At 40.9% G+C, this 17291-nt stretch overlaps 1 protein-coding gene across 12 annotated transcripts in view; it reads right to left on the bottom strand.

Moving 5' to 3' along the window:
* NBEA (neurobeachin) overlaps window positions 1-17291 on the bottom strand; it is a 364492-nt gene that overhangs the window by 63062 nt on the left and 284139 nt on the right. For all 12 annotated transcript variants that reach the window (XM_033146505.1, XM_033146506.1, XM_033146495.1 and 9 more), the window contains one exon: window positions 3515-3655. In XM_033146505.1, coding sequence (XP_033002396.1) covers window positions 3515-3655 — 141 coding nt within the window. The remainder of the gene's footprint in view (window positions 1-3514; window positions 3656-17291) is intronic.

Here is a 17291-nt window from a genome sequence, read left to right as displayed (position 1 = left end):
ACTGCCTCCTTTAAACACTTTTAGAAGGTGCTGTTCAGTCCAGCAATGTGAAGTGAAGGGCAGGTTATTTCCTCCAAGTTCCCCTGGGCCCTATGTTGGAAGCAACATCTGCTCTGAGCATGAGTAGCATGGATTGGGCAGAAAGAGGGCACTGGATGGGAATATGGGAGATGTGTCCACATCTCCCATCTACTTAACACCCCATCACATATTTAATCTTAGCTGGTTGGAATATATTTTGATTGGAAGGAGAAAACTCACACTACCTTCTTTCTCCCCTGCATCTGCTCCAAAAGTTTGTTTAACCAAGTAGGTGATTAAAGAAGCTGATAGTGGGAACAACAGCCTTTACTGATTGTTTCCTGAGTTTGCAAAAAGCAATCCAATTTACTGTGTCTATTGCTATACTGGAATAATTGTTCTTGAATAAAGAGCTTCCTAGCTCTCGGAGAACTCTAGCTCTTGAACTCTAGAGATCACAGCATGTTCAGCAGGGTTCACTAATCTTGATTCATATGCCAACAGGGGTGACTCAAGAATAAGAAATCATCCCAAATATTATTGATACCTCATCTGTTTTAATGTTGGACCTATTCATGTAAAACCATGCACATGGAAAGGCGGGGTAGAAATACTTTAATAAACAATAGCTACTGGGACCTGCTGTAGTATGGAGAGTTCTTGTTCATGGTTCTAGCCAGGCATTAACTTCAATGGGTATATTCTGAGTAGGATTCGTGTTGAACACTGCTGGCTTTGGCTAGTGATGAAGGCTAGTTCCTGTTTAAACCTCACAGTGGAATATATCAGATGCATAATCCTACATCCCTTAATGAAGGTTAGATTATGGAGGTGATGTGGTGATGAAGAGGAATCACCTACTCCAATATGAGAAAGACTGTCATTGCCTGACAAGTGGCCAAACAAAGCAATAGCTAAGTCTGCACTACCAAATATGAAACTTAGTGATGCTTCGTGTTTTTAATTATATCTCCTTTAAATAAATAAGAAAATATTTTGTATATGCCACAAATGGCAAGCTTTAAAAGAACAATTAATATTTTCAATGAGAGTAATATTTATATCCCATTAGTGTTAAAAAAAATCCCCATTAATCTGAATTCTTGAAATTTATGTTGTACTTTTAAAAACCCAATAAAACTCTGTGCACCTTGACTTTGATTTGAAGACTGTTTTGAAGCTGCTTATTGGGGGAAGCTGAGATTCTAAAATCAGAAGCAACTGGGGATTAGAAAAAAGCAGTAGGAAAAAGGTAATTATAGTAAATTATGTTACAGTATAATCCTAAATTCCCTGACAACATTATTTAAGAGTCTGAGACAAACACAAAAGCAAGAAAATTCATAGTCAAGGATTAAACCTTCCATAGTTGAACACTACAGGGTGCCCCATTAGACCAACATATGGTGTCTATCTTCTGGATTTTTAATCCTTAGCCTCAACGCATAGGCTCTTCTGCATTTATCATATAACCTCGGCATTATATCTTACCTTCAAAAATGATTTCATATCAACACACACTATATTTCCTCTTAATTTTTCTCATTTAATTATAATTACGTTCAGGTAAAGATGGCTAAGTGTGAAAGAGATTAAAAGAAAACCATGGCTGTAAGAGAAAATCACGCCTGCCTTGCTCTTCCCCCAGTCCTGTTGTTGCGCTTGCAGGAGCTAAGACTTGGCTTGGCATAACATTACATGTGAACCCAGCCTTCTGATTTGTCTCCCCCAAATAGAGCATGAGTGGTATGTCAAGAACCTTGTCCTCCAAGCCATTTAACATCCACATAAAGCTTCTGGGAGCTGTCATCAGGTGTGTGTCACCAATATGCAGATGACACCCAGCTCTAGCTCTCTGTTCCACCCTGCTTGATTACAAAATGGGGTGCTTCAAAGTCAGAATCAGACTTCGTAATTGTAATTGGGCTACATTTTATTGCATTTTCAAGGTGGTATGCGCATGAATAAATTGTGCCAATAGTGGTTTCCCCCCATCAAATATAGTGGACATTATGGTTTAAATGCCTATATTTTTAGGAAGTTGGACAACTCAGGATGGCATGAACATCCCAAAAGACAATGGCTGCACTCAACAGTTATGTTACCACAAGCACTTTTTGCTCAGCAACAGAACTTCTCTTTCCTCTTCTTTCCTCCGAATCCCCAGTTTGTCCCCCAAATTTGCTTTGGAGTACTTGGGGAAACCCCTGAATATATTTAAGGGGTGCATGGGGGTACAAAGGGAGAGGCAAATTCCAATGTACAGCAAAATGTGCTTGCAATAGGGGAGCTGGTGAGTTTGAAACTGCCAATTACTTCCTATTAGACCTAGATCTAGAATTGATAAAACCCTGGCTTAAGTCTAGGGGTCTAACCATCTTGCCTGGAACATGAGAACATAAGAAAAGCCTGTTGTATCAGGCCAATGGCCCACCCACCAAGAAAGGCAGCCTAGGAACTGGTAGGGCCTGCTACCATTGATGCCAAGAGAATGAGCAGATACAATGACAGAAAATCATTTGTGTGGGTGACACAATGACAGAAAATCACAGTTGCAATATGCTTCATGTTAACTGTTTGGTCTGTCCAACTCAAATGTGGTAATCGTGCATAGTCTGATGAAGTAGTGTGTGACTGATGTATTTTTCTTGCTTTCCCCTCTTCCTTGTCTGTTCACAATGGATACACCCACCATACAGTAGAGCACTGGGATTCATCTGGCTGTTCTTTAGAATGGCTTGTTTATTTATTTGCATTTCTAAGCCACTTAATATTTTAAAAAATCTCTAAGCTGTGTACAATATAAACACATTATCCATTAAAACAAAAAGGTAAAGGTAAAGGACCCTGGATGGTTGTCCAGTCGAAGGTGACTATGGGGTGCGGCACTCATCTCGCTTTCAGGCCAAGGGAGCTGGTGTTTGTCCACAGACAGCTTTCCGGGTCATGTGGCCAGCATGACTAAACTGCTTCTGGCAGAACGGAATACCATAACGGAAACCAGAGCACACGTAAATGCCATTTACCTTCCCACCTATTTATCTACTTGCACTGCCATGCTTTTGAACTGCTAGGTTGCAAAAGCTGGGCCAGAGCAACAGGAGCTCACCTCATTGTGCAGATTCGAGCTGCCAACTTTCTGATTGGCCAGCCCAAGAGGCTCAGTGGTTTAGACCACAGCCCCACTCTAAATACACCCTAAAGCCAATAAAAAAGATATCAAAGCTAATAAAACAGGAATTCACAAACATAAATCAAGGCCCAATCCTATGGATCAGGGAAAGCCTTGTTGATTTGGTGACTTGATCTACTTGCTCCACTGCAATTTCAGTTCTATCACAGTTACCCAGAAGCAGGGAGCCATCTAAGTGGTTACAGCAGCAAACATAATATGGATAGGGATTCTGTAATTCTACATTTCATAAAAATAAAAAATGAATTTGGCTTTACAGGTGAAAATACTGAATGAATAGGAGGCGACAAAAATACTTACAATGCGAACAAGCCAGCATAAGGTACAAGTAGATGTTGAATAATGAGTGTTATAATGATAAGGTGGAGTCTGGTCATCTTCCCATGTCTCATAGCGCTCTGCATAAAAGACTGCTCTCTTTGGATTCAAAGCACCGATGGGCTGCAAAGAGAATACATATACATCACTAGATGAACAGCTGGAGAATGCTTTGGAAATCTATATCACACTTTTAGTTTGCATCCTTTAATAAGGATTCACCATATATGACATTTAGCAGCCCGAATGTTGATAATTAAAATTGCAATTTGTTCAGACCGCTTGAGAAGGAGTGGGAATTTTATTTCAGAGGCTTGCGTTACTAAACACATGACTGCTTTAAAAAACCCCAAAAAATGTATAAGGCATAAGTCTGCAAAAGTTCAAGACCATTTCAAACGGGCGGGGGGTAGTTTCCCAGTTAATTTAACAATATACTGTATTCTGGAAATATACATCTAAACCTACATTTCAGATGCTTTCAAACCAAAGTAACATTATTCTTGTCATTCGCCGTAATGACACAGCTAATGAAATGTGACTTCTGTTCAGGCAGGGTACTTTGTAATGCGCATTTCATGATGAAAAGATTTTATACAGAAGGCCTTGTGGTGTTTGGTGATCTTAAGCAGAAATTCTTGAATATGTACACAGTATGAAAAGACAGCAGCCACTTCCAAAGATGGCCAGTTTTCACATAAAGAAATGTTCTCAAGAGCGAAAGGGGGCAGTAGACCCCCCCTTTATTTGCCTATTTGTGCTAAACAGGAGAGGCCCAATTCTAATTCATCCTATAGCTATCACTGCAGTGATATACTATATAAGGCAAACAGTGGAAGATTCCCTCCATCCCAAGAAACTCAATTCATGTTACCAAACTTTTATTTTCTTTTTGCTTCTCTCACAAATCTTCCACATTTTCTCCCAAAAGGAACAACCAAATATGCCACTCTACTCACATGCTTTTCCTCTTCCTTTGCTAGTCATCTAGCCACTTTATCAGTTTGAGTGTCATAGGAGGAGGCTCTTAATAAGAAGCTAAGAAATTAAGTGGGAAGTGATGGATCTAACCTGCCGCCGGCACATTCAGAGTCCCACCAGCTGCTCATCTCCTTTTCTGCACATGGACCCGCCTCTTTGCTCTGAGACAAGGAGATCCCTAGCATCCAGTGGTCCCTCAGTTGGCTTTCCCTGGAACTTAGGATTCCTCCCTAACTTAGTAGTCAAATGAATACAAATAAAAATATATATTTCAAAGGACCTATAATACATCTCAGGTACACTACAAGTGCACACCTCCAGAGCATGACAAATTGCAGGCCCAGGCGTCGTGTGCCTCTATGAAGTGCCAGAGCTACTGATGCAGATGCACCCTGGCCAATCACTGCCATAGCCATTGGACTTGGATCAGGCCTGATGAAAGCTGGCTGGGAGAGCAGCTTGGGATCCAGCAGATCCCAGGCCAGCTCCATCCCATCTGTCCTCGTGAGGTTCCATTTGGGGGATCTTCTGCTGTGCTCTGCCAGCAGAGATACCACAAGGGCACTGAAGGAGAAGGTCTGAGTCTCTTAGGAAGCTGAACTGGCAGAAAGAAGCTGAGGGGTTCCTCCACTCAGTCCAAACCCCATTCCCAGCCAAGCAGTAGCGTTTCATAATCAAAATATAAGACAATAGCCATTATACTTTGGTTTTTTAACCTTTTATCATTTTTACACAACAACAACAACAACAACAACAACAATAATTTTATTATTTGCACCCCGCCCATCTGGCCGGGTCCCCCCAGCCACTCTGGGCAGCTTCCAACAAATATTAAAATACAGTGGTGCCTCGCTAGACGAAAATAATTCGTTCTGCGAGTGTCTTCGTCTAGCGATTTTTTCATCTAGCGAAGCACCAATACAAAATAGCGGTTTTCGCGACGAAAAAAAAATTCGTCTTGCGAGGCAGCCCCATTGACAATTTTGTCTTGCGGGGCAGCCTTCCGCTAGCGAATGCCTTTTGTCTAGCGAGTTTTTCGTCTAGCGAGGCATTTGTCTAGCGGGGCACCACTGTACATTAAAATATCACAGATTAAAAACTTCCCTAAACAATAATTGCTTGCTCATATTTTTAATATGTGTACCTCTTCTTACTTACTATGCTTAGCACAGAACCATAAATGTGTTTTATAGTGCAAACTCCATGTTGGGATGCATGGTGTCTTATTCATGTCTTAAATTCATAGTAGCAATGTGTGTATATCTCCCAACCTAAATCAAGGTGAATACTACAAAAATAGGGAAATAAAACATATTGACAATAGAGAATGAATCAAATGTTTATTCATTTAATTCCAGATTCTTTTGAAGTAGATTTCTGTTAAATTTAAAAAAATTCAAAAGCAAAGAATGTGTACCATTTTATAGGGGTTCTACCTTGTGGATAATTATAACTTAAGTCAATGTTGTACCAAGATTTTGGCGTCGCTAAACATTTTGATTGTTTAATACTGAGCTTTGTCAAGGGTATGCTAACAGCTTTCTCATGTGTGTAAAATATTTTAGTAATCCCTCAGGATCTAGCTTATCTGATGCAGATTGCACTGCAAGACCTCACAAAACATTCTTGAAAGGAAAGCATGACCCATTTCTTAATCTTTTCCAGGCATCTTCCCAACTACTGGAACAACAATAAAATAAATATTTACATTTTTTATTTTACTCAGGTTTCATAGGCTACTCAACCTTTTCGGTCTTTTATAGATCAGTATGGGGTACGGTAAAGGCAGGCCAGAATTATTTGGGTTGTTTGCACAAGATACCTTCAGTAAAAGTATTTGCTCAAATAATTATTTAGTGTAGAAATAATAAATTGGCCTTCCTATTGATATGACAAGGTGCAAGATAGGTATGAACTGGTGTGATAAGATTTTGCAGTTTTCGCTATAGCTGCCAGAACAGCTGCTGAAGTTGGAATAATATGGTTGGAAAGAACAAACTAACGTTCTATTTAAATATGTTTGTGATTAGTCTTAACAGGAAAGGAATGCTGTCTAGTGATCACAGCAGGGATCGGAATCATGAGAGGAGAGGTTCACTCCTGGCTTTGATGGCACATAGCCCTGCATAAAAAATACTAGCATGTTTCCCTCTGTTTCATGACCTCTACAAAAAAAAGATACAAGTTCTGGGTAAGAACTTGTTTTCACTGCTGCTTTTAACTGCTGCCTTTTATTGTGATAGGCCTTAGTCCAGTGTTTCCCAAAGTACTTCCCCCATGGACCACTTGAAAATTGCCAAGGATCTCAGCAGACTACTTCTTCAGCATACTGTAGCAACTGTAATGTGCTATGCCAGATGCTGTATAATTTCATTCTATTTTATTTTGCTTCTTTATTTTATATTGTGTTTTGTTGCATTCAATAGAATTCATACTGTAATACAACAAAATAAGAATTAAAGGAAGCAATAAAAATACAGTTTAAAAAAAATCTTTATGACTATTCAAAGCGATGGATGTGCCATTTCCCAACTTCAACTTTTAATCTACAGACATACTGCGGACCACCTAAATGAAGCTTGTGGACCTCTGGTGGTCCACAGACCACAGTCTGGGAATCCTGCTTTGGTTGGTTTTATTGTACTGGGAAATTGCCCTGGGATACATTTTGGCTAGAAAGCGGAACAGACATGTTCTAAATAAATAAATAAAATTAAAATGAACACATAAAGTAATAGTTACAGGTGGGTAGCCGTGTTGGTCTGCCATAGTCAAAACAAAATAGGAAATTCTTTCCAGTAGCACCTTAGAGACCAACTGAGTTTGTTCTTGGTATGAGCTTTCGTGTGCATGCACACGAAAGCTCATACCAAGAACAAGCTCAGTTGGTCTCTAAGGTGCTACTGGAAAGAATTTCCTATTTTGTTTCGACATAAAGTAATGATAGCTTTAAATATTTATAGAAAAGTATTGTGAAATCTAATGTCAAGTCAGAAATGTAGGGAATGAGGCCCAATACCCTCACTGAATTACTTCAAAGATGAATGTTAGATTTAGAACTATTGTGGATTGCTATTAATTATTATTATCATTATTAAATTTATTTGCCCTTCACCAGCAGGTGCCAAGGCACATTACAACAATAAATCAATAAATCACAGGAATAGGAATAGAGTGGGTGTCCCTTGTCCTCACTGTTGTTTATTATGACATTGGAAATATTGCTTCAGAATATGAGAAACAGGGAACAGAGTGGAATATTCAATATTTGTCATATGCAGAATGGTTCCTGGAATAATTTCTATGGTCTATTCATACAACTTTTTGGCTGCAATCCTATTTTTCCTTACCCGGGAATAAGTCCCACTGATTTCAGTGGGGCTTACATCTAGTTCTGAGTAGATATGTACATAATTAGCCTTTCTTTCAGCCTTTAGGCTAGACTTCTCCAACCTGGTGCCCTCCAGCTGTTTCGGACTACAACTCCCAAGATCCCTGGCCAATGGCCATGCTGGCTGAGCTGCTAGGAGCTGTAGTCCAAAACAGCTGGTTAGGGAAGGCTGCTTTGGTAGCAAATGGGCAATACAGTATATTCTAACTTCCCTAAATTGTTTTTTTTAAAAAAATTGCTGCTACAAATGTGTTTCACTTCATAGGCAACCAATTCTGAATAGACAAATATGCATACCAACAAACTAATTTAGTGTTATATGGCCTTTTGTAGACAAAAGACAGATGAATTAGATTGGGAAGGGGGCGTGCAAAAGTATCATAGTTAGAAAAGGTCTGACACAGGTATTAATTCTAACAAAACATGACGACAACAACAGTATGGAACTGAACAGAAAGATACTAGCTAGTATTCAGCAAGAGCATTAGATGTCCCAGTTGGGGAGACAAGTGTCGCGGGCCCTTCGCCCTGTACAGCCCACCCCCGGACGTTTTACGGTCTATGAGTGCTGCACCAACGACAAACAGTCCCCAGCTGCAGCCCTTCAGACTACTAGCTGGATCCTGCTTACTTCATTCACCACAGACGAGGATATTGTGAACTAAAAAGATGTTTATTGCGTACAAAGCTTGTGGTTGCTGATAAATAAAAGGTTGTTCAATAAGCTTATAACAGTTGTCCTATACCGGCCTAATACCTCTAAATATTACCGGCCTAATACCTCTAATAGTAAACTAAATATCAATAACAATGCGTTTCACAATCTCTTTATCCTCTCTGCTAACATCCACCTAAGACTCTAAACTCCCAGCTCTATCTCTTGACTCACACTGCTCAACTCCAACTCTAACTCCCCGCACTTAACTGCCTCACTGCCCACTGGGAGGGGTGTTTTATACCCAGGCTAAGCCCGCCCCTGAGGGTTCTAACTGTCAGAAAAAATTAACCCCTACCTGGCATTGGGCTAGTTCTCCACATACCTCCCTCCTTTTTTAGGTTTGTATCAGAGGAGTTACTAGCCAAAGTATCCCTCTGATACAAACAACATTTTTAAACATTAACATAAACAATACATTTTATAACTCTTACCTATATTACCTATCTATAACATAAACAGTTACATCTTCAGTAAAAGTACATATGGTTGTGAACATTATATACATGCAATATTACATAGTACCAGTGACATGCAATATCGTTGTGGTGATGTCTTGTCTTCGGATCAGCCGTGGCTCCCTGGTTTTCGAGACAACGCATCAGCCACAATGTTCAGGGCTCCTTTTACTGATTTGATGGTGAAATCAAAGTCTTGCAAGATTAATGCCCACCTCATTAACTTGCTGTTGGTCTTCATGGATCGTAGCCAGATCAGCGGTGAGTGATCCGTACAAAGTTCAAATGTTCGTCCCCACAGATACGGCTTTAAACGTTGCAGAGCCCAGATGATGGCCAAACACTCTTTCTCGATCGTCGACAGATGTTTCTCCCGAGGCAACAACTTTTTGCTGAGGTAGACGACCGGATGTAGTTCGTCCTCAGCTCCCGGCTGGCATAACACAGCGCCAAGTCCATCATTAGACGCGTCAGTGTAGACCGTAAATGGCTTGCCAAAATCAGGTGTAGCTAGTATTGGTTGGGATATCAGTGCGTTCTTCAGCTTGTCAAAAGCAGTTTGACAGGCTGCTGTCCACGTGATGGGGTCTGTTACTTTTTTCCCTGTCAGACTAGACAAAGGAGCAGCTATTTCACTAAATTTGGGGATGAATTTACGATAATACCCCACCAGTCCCAAGAATGCCCTCACTTTCTTCTTGGTTGTGGGTTTCGGCCAGGTCGCGATGGCTTCTACTTTTGCAGATAAGGGTTTAATCTGCCCATCCCCAATCATATGACCCAAATATTTGATAGAACTGCCCCCAATGTGACATTTTGCCGCCTTGATGGTTAGGCCTGCCTCTTGGATTCTTTGTAGCACTATTTTTAAGTGCCCTTTATGCTCCTCCCAAGTTTTACTAAATATGGCGATATCGTCAAGATACGCAATTGTAAAGTCATATAACCCATTTAAAACTTTATCCATGAGGCGTTGGAAAGTGGCTGGTGCGTTTTTTAGACCGAACGCCATGACTGTAAATTCATATAAACCGATAGGACTTCTGAAAGCGGTCTTTTCCCTATCTTTTGGGTGCATTGGAATCTGATAGTATCCTTTTGTTAAGTCCAAACTAGATATGTATTTACAGCTTCCAATTTTCTCGATTAAATTGTCGAGCCTAGGCATAGGATAGGCATCTGATTTTGTCACATGGTTAAGACGGCGAAAATCCAGACAAAATCTTATAGTTCCATCGGGCTTATCTAATAAAAGAACAGGGGCTGCCCATGCACTGCTCGAAGGAACAATAATGCCTGCTTTTAACATCTCCTGAACTTCCTCGGTTACAGTCTTTATATAATGGCCTGTAATCCTGTACGGAGCCAATGCAATGGGTTTGGCATCGCCCGTATCAATCTGATGCATTACCCCTTTAGCAATACCTGGTTTATTGCTGAACGTGGGTGCATAGTGTGTCAAAATTTGTTTTACATCTTCTTGTTGGGACTGCGTTAGTTGGGGGTCCAACTTAATGTCAGTTATTGGACAGGGTTTCTTCTCCCTTTCCCAACAAGGTATTGGCATGTCTTGGGGATCTTCTTTAATAGCAAATAATGACCACCCTTCTGCTTTATAATAAGGCTTTATCATGTTCACATGCACGACCCGCCTGCCTTCACCGTATTGAATTATATAGTTTACATCATTCATTTTTGAAATGATTTTAAAAGGACCTTCCCAGGTCAGTTGTAACTTATTCCCTTTTACTGGTCTGATTAATAAAATATCCTGTCCTGGCTCAAAAGATCTCACACGTGCCTTTTTGTCATACCAAACTTTCTGTTTGTGCTGAGCAACCTTGCAATGTTCTCCTGCCAGTTCTAGTGATCGTTTGAGAGTGTTTTGCAATTTAAATAGGTAATCAACTACATTCTCCGAATCTCCAACCGGCCGTCCTTCCCAATTAAATCTTAATAAATCTAGGGGACCCTTGACTTTTCTCCCAAACAATAATTCAAAGGGACTAAAACCCGTGCTTTCCTGGGGTATGGATCTATAAGCATATAATAAGGCTTGTATATTGTCATCCCAATCGTGAGGATGTTCCGTTACATATGCCCTCAGCATTCTTATCAGGCTTCCATTAAAACGTTCTGCCAAGCCGTTCGTCTGAGGGTGATAAGCGGTACTGGTGATATGTTTTATCCCACACCTCTCCCACAAACGCTGCATCAGTTTAGAGGTAAATGAGGCTCCAAGGTCTGTCACGATCTGTTCTGCAAACCCTAGCCGACACATATAACTTATTAGAGCTGAAGCCACTGTTTCAGTCTCTATGTTTCGTAATGGAATCGCTTCCGGATACCTAGTCGCAAAATCCACAATAGTCAATAAATAATGATGTCCCCTGCGACTGGCTTTTGGCAGTCGTCCAATAATATCTATTGCTAAGCGTTGGAAGGGTTGGGAAATTATAGGCAAGGGGCATAATTGTGCTTTCGTTTTATCTTGCCCATGTCCTTGTAATTGGCAAGTATGGCACGTTCGACAAAATAACTTTATTTGCTTGCCCATCCCAGGCCAAAAGAAATTTTGGGACACCCTTTGTTTGGTTCTGGTGATTCCCAAGTGACCTCCAAAGATACTGCCATGTGCATGTTGTATTATCTTGGTTCTGAATTCAGTAGGTACTATCAGTTGCCTGTGGATCTCATTACCCCCTCTATTAGGCTTTAAAAGAATCTCCCTGTATAGCAACCCATTGTTGACTATAAACCGCTCCGGGCTTTCAGGGGTTAATACTGTATTCACGGCTGTGGCTTGAAAATATTTCTGTAAATCTGTATCTAGTTTCTGCTTGGCTGCAAAACTAGCTGCTTGACTATTTGTAACTGGCATTATACTTGTATCTTGTGTCAGTTCAACAATTGTATCAGGCCTTTCCTCCTGAGGTAACTGTCGCAGTTTTTGTGCCCTAGTTATTACAAATGCACTCTGTACATGGTCAAGTAGATCCCACCCGATTAACATTGGAGCTGGGATTTCTGGTGAAACTGCTACTTGCCATTTTCCAGACCATTGTTTATATGTCAGATTAACTAATGCGACTGGCAAGATTTCTGGCTGTTTTGATATTCCTTTTAAACTGATTGTTTTGCCTTTAATAAAGTCTTCTGGCTTTAACAAATCAGGATGTACAATACTAATCTGAGACCCTGTGTCTTTTAAGCCTTTATATGGTTTACCATTCACCCAAATTTCTTCTCCTGTTTTGTGTAATAGCATGTCATCTTGTTGAATTATATAGCACCTCACAACTTGGGCCATTGGTAACTCATCAGCCTCTGACTGGGCCTCGGTTGTCGTGGCAACCATGTTGGCAGTTGGCTCTGTCTCCACAGTTTGGACACAATATGTCTGCTTCTGAGGGATAGTATTTGCACTCCTAGTTCTGAGTTCAGTTCTACAGTCCAATTGTCTATGGCCTTTTTTCCCACATTGCCAACAGATTAATTCAGGCCTTTTACCCTCACTATATTTATTTACTTTTCCCTCAGTCCCCCCCGTTGTCATAGTCGTGTTATGGGGAACATTTGCATTGGCGGGAAAAATTTTCTTGGCAGTTTCTGTGGTAAACTTTGTGGGCGGTTGCATTCTCTTAAACTTATTTGTTTCCCACTGTTTGTCCTTATATTTTGGGGCATCATAAGCGTGTTCTCGGATCTCATTTATTTCATCTGCCAGATTAGCAGCTTCCAGGATGGTTTTAGGTCGTCTTTCTTTAATTAAATACTTCAGATGACTATTAATCGTGTCATAAAATTGTTCCAATGCGATCACCTCTTTTATTTTTGCCACAGAATCAGCACCCTCCTGTTCTAGCCACTTGTTTAAATAATTTGTGGTTTTAGCTCCTAATTGAGCGAATGTTTCCTCACGCACCTTTTTTATTGTTCTAAACTTTTGTCTCAGTTGTTCTGCAGTAATTCCGAATCTCACATAAACCAACTGTTTAAATGCTTCAAAATCTTTGGATTGATCAGATGGCATTTGAGAATAAATCTCTGTTAATGTTCCACTAATACGAGCTCTCAGTATTTGCATTTTCTCCTCATCTTTTACTTCAAAATCTTCGCAAGCCCTCTCAAAAGAAATGATAAACGCTTCAGGATCGTCTTTATCTCTGAAGTCAGGGAATCTTTTTAAATCCACCCTGCTAGGATTTTGTGTGGAACTATTGTTGTTGTTTCTATTATCTACAGCTGATAATTCAAGTCTTTTCATTTCCAATAAATATTCTCTTTCCTCCCGTTCTCTTTCTCTCTCAATAGTTAAGGTCATTTCTTTCTCTTTTAGTTTCATTTCTTTCTCTTGTAGTTCTCTTGCCTCTCTCTCTCTCTCTCTCTCTCTCTCTCAATATTTAATTCTCTCTCTTTTGCTTCAGCTTGTAATTTTAATTCTCTCTCTTTCAGTGCCATTGCCTCCCTTTCTCTTTCAATATCTAGCTTTGCTAGTTCGATTTTCAAATTAAATTCCTTCTCAAGTTTCCATTTTTCAAATTCCTCTGAGGCTTTAAAACTCGTCCCCTCAGTAGGATTTTTGTTAACTGTTTCAGTACTGGTTTCCTCAATCTGGGAAACCCCATTTTCTTCTTCAGAGCTTTCTACTTGTGAGTCCCTAAGAGCTGTTTTAGTCTTTCTAGGTGGCATTTTCTATTTATTTGGTGGTATTATTTCTGTACTTAAATCAAGGATGTTTCAGTTAAACTATTTCTCCAGGCTTAGTTTCCACAGTTTAGGTCCAAAGTCACGCCTAAAGTTACCTCAGTGCACTTTGTCCAGCGTACTTTTCCGACCTCTCACTATAAACCTTTCTGCCTGAAATAGTTTCAAACGCAAAGTATCTTTGTAACTCTCTCACAATCTCACAGTCTTAGGCGCTATCACACCACACCCTAGGGCCAGGTAATTCCTCTCTGAATTCCCCTTCTCCCTTTCCAGGTGTATGCGATCCCCCTTCCTGACTAGATTGTAGAGTCTCACAGAAGTTTGCTTAAATCCTCTTTAAGCCTCACACTTCACACAATGCGTCACCCTTAAATCCTTCTTGTACCTTGGCACTGCTTGCCAACACTTTAGATCTTTGATCTCAACGTGACCACCACTTTATGACTATCTTTCGTCCCGACGCTGCCACCACTTTAATGTCGCGGGCCCTTCGCCCTGTACAGCCCACCCCCGGACGTTTTACGGTCTATGAGTGCTGCACCAACGACAAACAGTCCCCAGCTGCAGCCCTTCAGACTACTAGCTGGATCCTGCTTACTTCATTCACCACAGACGAGGATATTGTGAACTAAAAAGATGTTTATTGCGTACAAAGCTTGTGGTTGCTGATAAATAAAAGGTTGTTCAATAAGCTTATAACAGTTGTCCTATACCGGCCTAATACCTCTAAATATTACCGGCCTAATACCTCTAATAGTAAACTAAATATCAATAACAATGCGTTTCACAATCTCTTTATCCTCTCTGCTAACATCCACCTAAGACTCTAAACTCCCAGCTCTATCTCTTGACTCACACTGCTCAACTCCAACTCTAACTCCCCGCACTTAACTGCCTCACTGCCCACTGGGAGGGGTGTTTTATACCCAGGCTAAGCCCGCCCCTGAGGGTTCTAACTGTCAGAAAAAATTAACCCCTACCTGGCATTGGGCTAGTTCTCCACAACAAGTGTCTCATAAGTCAGGACACAAAGTAATGTTTCAAGTCCTGACCCTGTCTTTGTCTCAGCATCCTTAAAATGTTCTGCTAGAAGAACCCAGTGTAGAGCTCTCTGAGTTGCTGCTGCTTTGTAGAAACATCTAGCTTGTTCCAGGGTCTCACTGAAACTTGAAAGCCCAAAGTCCACCAATGATATATACTTTCAGACCCTGAAAGTAATCTTATGGGGTCATTCAAATGTATTCAAATAAGTGTGTTGTTGTTGTTGAGGAGTTGTTCAGTCGTGTCCGACTCTTTGTGACCCCATGGACCAGAGCACGCCAGGCACGCCTATCCTCCACTGCCTCCCGCAGTTTGGCCAAACCTGTCCAACCATCTCGTACTCTGTCGTCCCCTTCTCCTTGTGCCCTCCATCTTTCCCAACATCAGGGTCTTTTCTAGGGCAGGCATAGGCAACCTTCGGCTCTCCAGATGTTTTGGACTACAATTCCCATCATCCCTGACCACTGGTCCTGTTAGCTAGGGATCATGGGAGTTGTAGGCCAAAACATCTGGAGAGCCGAAGGTTGCCTATGCCTGTTCTAGGGAGTCTTCTCTTCTCATGAGGTAGCCAAAGTACTGGAGCCTCAACTTCAGGATCTGTCCTTTCAGTGAGCACTCAGGGCTGATTTCTTTAAGGATGGATAAGTTTGATCATTTTGCAGTCCATGGGACTCTCAAGAGTCTCCTCCAGCACCATAATTCAAAAGCATCAATTCTTCAGTGATCAGTCTTCTTTATGGTCCAGCTCTCACTTCCATACATTACTACTGGGGAAACCATAGCTTTAACTATACGGAACTTTGTCAGGAAGGTGATGTCTCTGCTTTTTAAGATGCTGTCTAGGTTTGTCATTGCTTTCCTCCAAAGAAGCAGGCGTCTTTTAATTTCGTGACTGCTGTCACCATCTGCAGTGATCATGGAGCCCAAGAAAGTAAAATCTCTCACTGCCTCCATTTCTTCCCCTTCTATTTGCCAGGAGGTGATGGGACCAGTGGCCATGATCTTAGTTTTTTTGATGTTGAGCTTCAGACCATATTTTGTGCTCTACTCTTTCACCCTCATTAAAAGGTTCTTTATTTCCTCCTCACTTTCTGCCACCAAGGTTGTGTCATCAGCATATCTGAGGTTGCTGATATTTCTTCTGGCAATCTTGATTCCGGTTTGGGATTCATCCAGTCCAGCCTTTCGCATGATGAATTCTGCATATAAGTTGTAGGATCTCCCAACTTAGTTGCTCAAATAAGCATAGTTTTGTTGCTCACATTTCCCCTTAGTGACAGGCACAGTAGAGAATGCGCAAAAAGGCTTACCCCTGAGTAATGTTGAAACATTGACAGTATGTTTTCTTTCTTCTATAGAAGCAATTCTTATGACTCCTCTTCATTAAGGAGAGGTTCAATTTTTATTATTATTTAGAACTGTGATTTGCTATTACTTATTTTGATAAAAATATAATGGTGAGACCGTTCAGATGTTCTCCATTTGTAGAAGCTATGCATGGATAACGGGACAGTGTGACTGTCTTGCTAGCCCCACCTGGCACTGGCCCTGCCCTCTGGACATCCATGCATCGTCATCCTAAGAAACAGGAAACTGTATACACTAGGCTAATTAAAAATGGCTGCTAACACTGGAGAAGCTTCACCTCCCCGCAATGTTCCCAGAAGAATGTAACACCATGACGTAATATGTTTCTGCAGTGATACTGTGGGTTAGCATGCCTCAAGAGAGCCCTGGAAGTGCCAAATCTGTTTTAAAATCTGCTTTATAAGCTGAGGGAATGAGAAGGGGAGAGAGGAACCTCTGCCGCTGGCTTTGTAAGTCTCCTCCACAAGGTTTAAAGACATTGTCCACTGAAAAGGTAGTGTTTCTTTCCACCCCCTAAAAATGTGCCTGGAAATATTCATTCAGGACTTGATTATTCACCATAGGCAAAGTGTTTCTAAAACATAATGCTATTAGACTAAGAGAGTAAGAGTGTTACTTCTTACAAATTATAGGTTTTAGGCATTGTAGAGTCATTTTGTAATTTATGTACCATACTGCAATTAACAATGATTGCTGAAACTAGAGCTGTCAGCTTCTTCCCCCGCCCTGAAAAATCTTCCTACTGATATGACACCAGAAGATTGCTGTTATTTACTTCCTAACATTCCATTTGCCCAGACTCTTTAGTCTTCTGCAGAGAAATACAGAAAACACTGAATAGATGTACTTTTTTACCATTTTGCTGGCCAATTTATTGTAGGATCAGTTGATCCCACTGTGTAGTTCCTCAAAGTCAGCATTCTGCTACCAACAGGGGCAAGTGGATGCCTAAAGGCACTCATTGGGAAGGCAAGGAGACTGCCTTCATAGAATGCTATGGGGTTGGAAGGGACCCAAGGGTCATCTAGTCTAATCCCCTGCAACATTCTGCTGTTGAATGTTCCCAGCATCTTGTATTTAGATAAATACTGCTTC

Source organism: Lacerta agilis, chromosome 4, assembly GCF_009819535.1.
Source record: "Lacerta agilis isolate rLacAgi1 chromosome 4, rLacAgi1.pri, whole genome shotgun sequence".
NCBI classification, from domain to species: domain Eukaryota; kingdom Metazoa; phylum Chordata; class Lepidosauria; order Squamata; family Lacertidae; genus Lacerta; species Lacerta agilis.
The sequence above is the reverse complement of the archived record's forward strand: the minus strand, read 5'-3'. Positions and strand labels throughout refer to the sequence as shown.